The sequence below is a fragment of the Pundamilia nyererei genome, unplaced genomic scaffold, assembly GCF_000239375.1.
Source record: "Pundamilia nyererei isolate P.nyererei 1_Seehausen unplaced genomic scaffold, PunNye1.0 scaffold00266, whole genome shotgun sequence".
In the NCBI taxonomy this organism is placed as follows: Eukaryota; Metazoa; Chordata; class Actinopteri; order Cichliformes; family Cichlidae; genus Pundamilia; species Pundamilia nyererei.
Genome location: NW_005187667.1, coordinates 91797 through 95708, shown reverse-complemented (window position 1 = coordinate 95708; position 3912 = coordinate 91797). Strand labels below are relative to the sequence as shown.

General features: G+C 44.6%; 1 protein-coding gene across 1 annotated transcript in view; it reads left to right on the top strand.

Moving 5' to 3' along the window:
* Window positions 1-1070: 1070 nt before the first annotated feature.
* LOC102201578 (GTPase IMAP family member 7-like) overlaps window positions 1071-3912 on the top strand; it is a 5117-nt gene continuing 2275 nt past the window's right edge. The window contains exon 1 of the mRNA XM_005750219.1: window positions 1071-1136. Within this exon, the coding sequence (XP_005750276.1) occupies window positions 1118-1136 (19 nt within the window). The 5' untranslated portion in view covers window positions 1071-1117. The remainder of the gene's footprint in view (window positions 1137-3912) is intronic.

The window sequence follows — 3912 nt, the reverse complement described above, 5'->3', positions numbered from 1 at the left end:
CACCAACACAAAACGGTTGTTTCATTTTTGACTTTTTTTTGTTTGCTCATAAGCAGAGCGGTCTCGCTGTCCTTAGACAGTAAACGTGAAAGTATTGAGGAAAAAACACTCGTGTATATTGTTTATCATGACTCTGGTGTTACGTGTCCGATCAACACAGTTTATAAACTTTGTTGCTTTGTCTGTAAGTGGTCATGTGATTGACCACGACTCCTTTATTCTTCCTCAGTCAAACAGCAGCACTCGTGCGATTGTTTTGCCCCCTGAGCTCCAGCTGTTGTGCCAGACAGTGATGGTTACCGTCCGCGGGAGCGCAGCTGCTTAAAGCTGCAGCGTCCTGATTCTTACAGCTACTTCCTGCAGCTGATATAAGCTGCAGTGAGCTGAACACAGCTTCAGCCGTCTGTTGAAAAACAGTAACAGACCGCATTTTCTTGTTAGTAACGGTAACGGTGTTGTAACGATAGGAATAGTAATTAGTTAGATTACTCGTTACTGAAAAAAGTAACGCCGTTAGTAACGCTGTTATTCCCATCACTGGAAATCAGCCGTCTGCTTCACACGAAGGATGACCCTGCAGCAGGCCCTACAGTTTTATGCTACAAGAAAAAGAAGTATTATTATGACTACTATTGTTATATTCTTCTGGAAGCGACGTGGCAGTCCTGCCGGATCTTCTCCTCTCTCTGTTCATGTCTAACCTTGCCTTCTATCTGCTCCTCTTCCTGGAATAAAACAGAGAAGATACCTTCCTGCATGAACATGAATTTTGCATGGCTCCATGAAACATACCTTAGGTTATATGGCCAGAATCTGTGATGTTGAGGGGTCAGGTGGGGCTGATGGATTTCCCGTGGCGTGACCTGCTGTCTGTCTGATACCAGGGTAAGATTTCCTCTAAAAGAGAAATTTCAGGCTCAGCGTCATTCTGGGACTTCAGGTTGTTTATGCTGTGACATCACTGTGTGGCTGGCCAATGACAGCGGGTTTCTCTTTGGAACCTGCCCTGCAGCATCTTTAACTAAGTGTTGTTGTTGCATTAGATACAGTTGTATTAAAGGAAGGACCAATCCGGTCGGTACAGCACAGAGCAGCAGTGCAAAGCTTTTTAACAAACATGGCCGACACACTAGCTCGTAAGTACATTTACAACTTTTATCCTGATTTACTGATTAGACAAACGTTATATAGCAAATGATAAAAAGTTTAAAAAGACCTACGTGCTAAACTGAACTGTGATTGGTTATTTCTGTGTCCTGTGTCTATGTCTCTTGTCCTGCTGTTGTTTTTATTGTGAAACATTTGTTTGAAGCTCAAAATCCTGAAACATGTGCTCCACGCAGTGCTGGAAACAGATTTATTTTACATGGCTTGCAGGAACCAAACCATAAAAGACCGTGGTTGGTGTCTGCAGCGGTGACAGACTGATTTAGGAGATTTATTTTGATGCGCATACAGTAAACCTGCTCAGCCAGTTTGTGGTTAGCGTTCTCTTCCTTGTTGGTACAACGATGGAATGGTTGGAATGGAATGGCAATGGCATTTTTCTGATGTTGAACGTGGACATCCAGCAAACTCAACCAGAGGTCAGCGTGTTCAAAGCTTACAGGAACACCCAAGAGCTGCACGACAGCACAATTACAAACAGACTGAACAAGTGCGGCTGGTTTGGAAAGGTTGCAAGACCAACATGGATTTTGGGTTTCCTCCATCATGAGCAGCAGCACGTTTGGAGGAAACCAAACACCTCATACGAACTGTGGGCACGGCAGTGTAAGGACGATGATTTGGGCTTTGAGTGGATGTCTGTCTTACAGCTAAAGCTTGGACCAAACTGTGTCATCAACAGGACAAAGATCCAAGCACAGCAGCAAATCTCCAACAGAACAGCTGTAAAACAAACCGAGCTGCTGCAGAGCTTAGAGCGCTTTGCATGAATGAATGCTGCAAACCTCAATGAGCTGAAGCATCTCTGGGCAGGAGAGTGAACTAAAACTACTCTGCAGACATGAGACACACTGATGACGTCACACTGATCCATAAGTGCTGTCAGAGACAGATGCTGCAGACTGTGTGGAGTTACAGGTGCGGACCCAAAAGGAGGCAAAGCTATGACTTAACGAACAGCGAGCCGTTTATCAGAGGCTGGTAAAAAAACAAAAGGCAGATGGACACAGAGGCAAAACGAACTAGAACTAAAGTGGGACAGCCTAAACATGAAATTATCTCCTGATATGTAAAACCCTAAAAGTGAAACTGTACTGTCATTCTACCATGATGGTAAGATTTAAGATTTGGATTTTTACTCCGCATCTGTAATGTACATAGGGAAAAAAGACTGAAAACTGCACAACGTGGAAGAAAAGAGCAAACTAATCAGTATGCAGAAAATGTAGATGTGGTGACTGCATTTAAACGGCTTAAATCAGCTTATTAATACGGCACCAATCAGAAAATGGGCTGAAATCTCATTTACTGTCATTTACAAAACAAATGAGGTTTTTCTGTGTAACTGTGCCAAATGTAGATCCCTGAAGCAAAAATCAAAGATGTAATCCTTCCTATCACACCAACGAACAGGGTGACACATTTGTTTTGGACATAAAATAAATATTCTTTTTTATTTTCTGTTGAATCTTCAGATATCTGTCATATATTGTCTTTTACTCCTTTTACATTTTCAAAACAGGCTTGTTAGTTTTTACTTTTGAGGGAAGCTTTTATTTCACAAATCTGAATGCATTCAAACATCAAAGGGATTTATTATGGTTTGTAGTCATTTTCTGCTTATGTTCTCTTTATGGGAGACTGTCCCCAGGTGTCCTACTAGGAGCCTTCAACACTCATGTGGGCAACGACAGTGAGGCCTGGATCCAGAACCCCAGCGGTGCTCTGTTACTGGACTTCTGTGCAAACCAGTTTGTCCATTACAAAGACCATGTTCGAACGCAAGGGTGTCCATAAGTGCACATGGCACCATGTAGTGCAGGTTGCTGTTGACTTTGACTGAGGAAATTGCCTTGTGGTGAAAGGAATACTTCGAGGACCGCCTTAATCCCACTGGTATGTCCAATAGAGGAAGCAGAATCTGGGGACAAAGGGAACGGCTCACCAATCATTGGTGGGGTAAGGTCACTGAAGCAGTTAAATGAGTCCTTGGTGGTAGGGCCCCTGGGTGGATGAGGTTTGCCCTCAGTTCCTGAACCCTCTGGATGTTGTAGGGGGGTGGTTCCCATCTTTAAGAAGGGGTAAACTATAGGGGGATCACACTCCTCAACTTCCCCAGGAAAGTCTGTGCCTGGTGCTGTAAAGGAGAGTCCGTCTGTTAGTCAAACCTCAGGTTTGTTTGTCCTACCAGTCTACATGTTTTTGTGGACTTGGAGAAGGCATTCAGCTGTATCCCTCAGAGTGCTCTGTGGGAGGTGCTTCAGGAATATGGGCTGTCTGGCTCACTGAGCCACTTGATCCTTATACAACCATTGCAAGAGCTTGGTCCGCACAGCTGGCAAAAAGTCGGATTTGTTACTGGTGGTTGTTGGACTCTGCCAGGGCTGCTCTTTGTCACCAGTTCTCTTCAGAATTTTTATGGACAGAGTTTCGAAGAGTAGCCAAGTGGCAGAAGGCCTCCACTTGGGTGGTCTCAGAACCTCATCTGTGCTTTTCGCACATAATGTGGTTCTGTTGGCTTCATCAGGTGATGTCCTCCAGATCACACTGGAACAGTTTGCAGCCAAGTGGGAATCAGTGGGAATGAGAATCAGCACCTCCAAATCTGAGGCCATGGTCCTCAGCCGGGAGCCCACAGAGTGCCCACTCCGGGTCAGGGATGCCTCACTCCAAGTAGAGGAGTTTAAGAATCTCTGGGTCTTGAGCACAAAAGCAAAGTTCTTGATTTACCGGTGGATCTGGGTC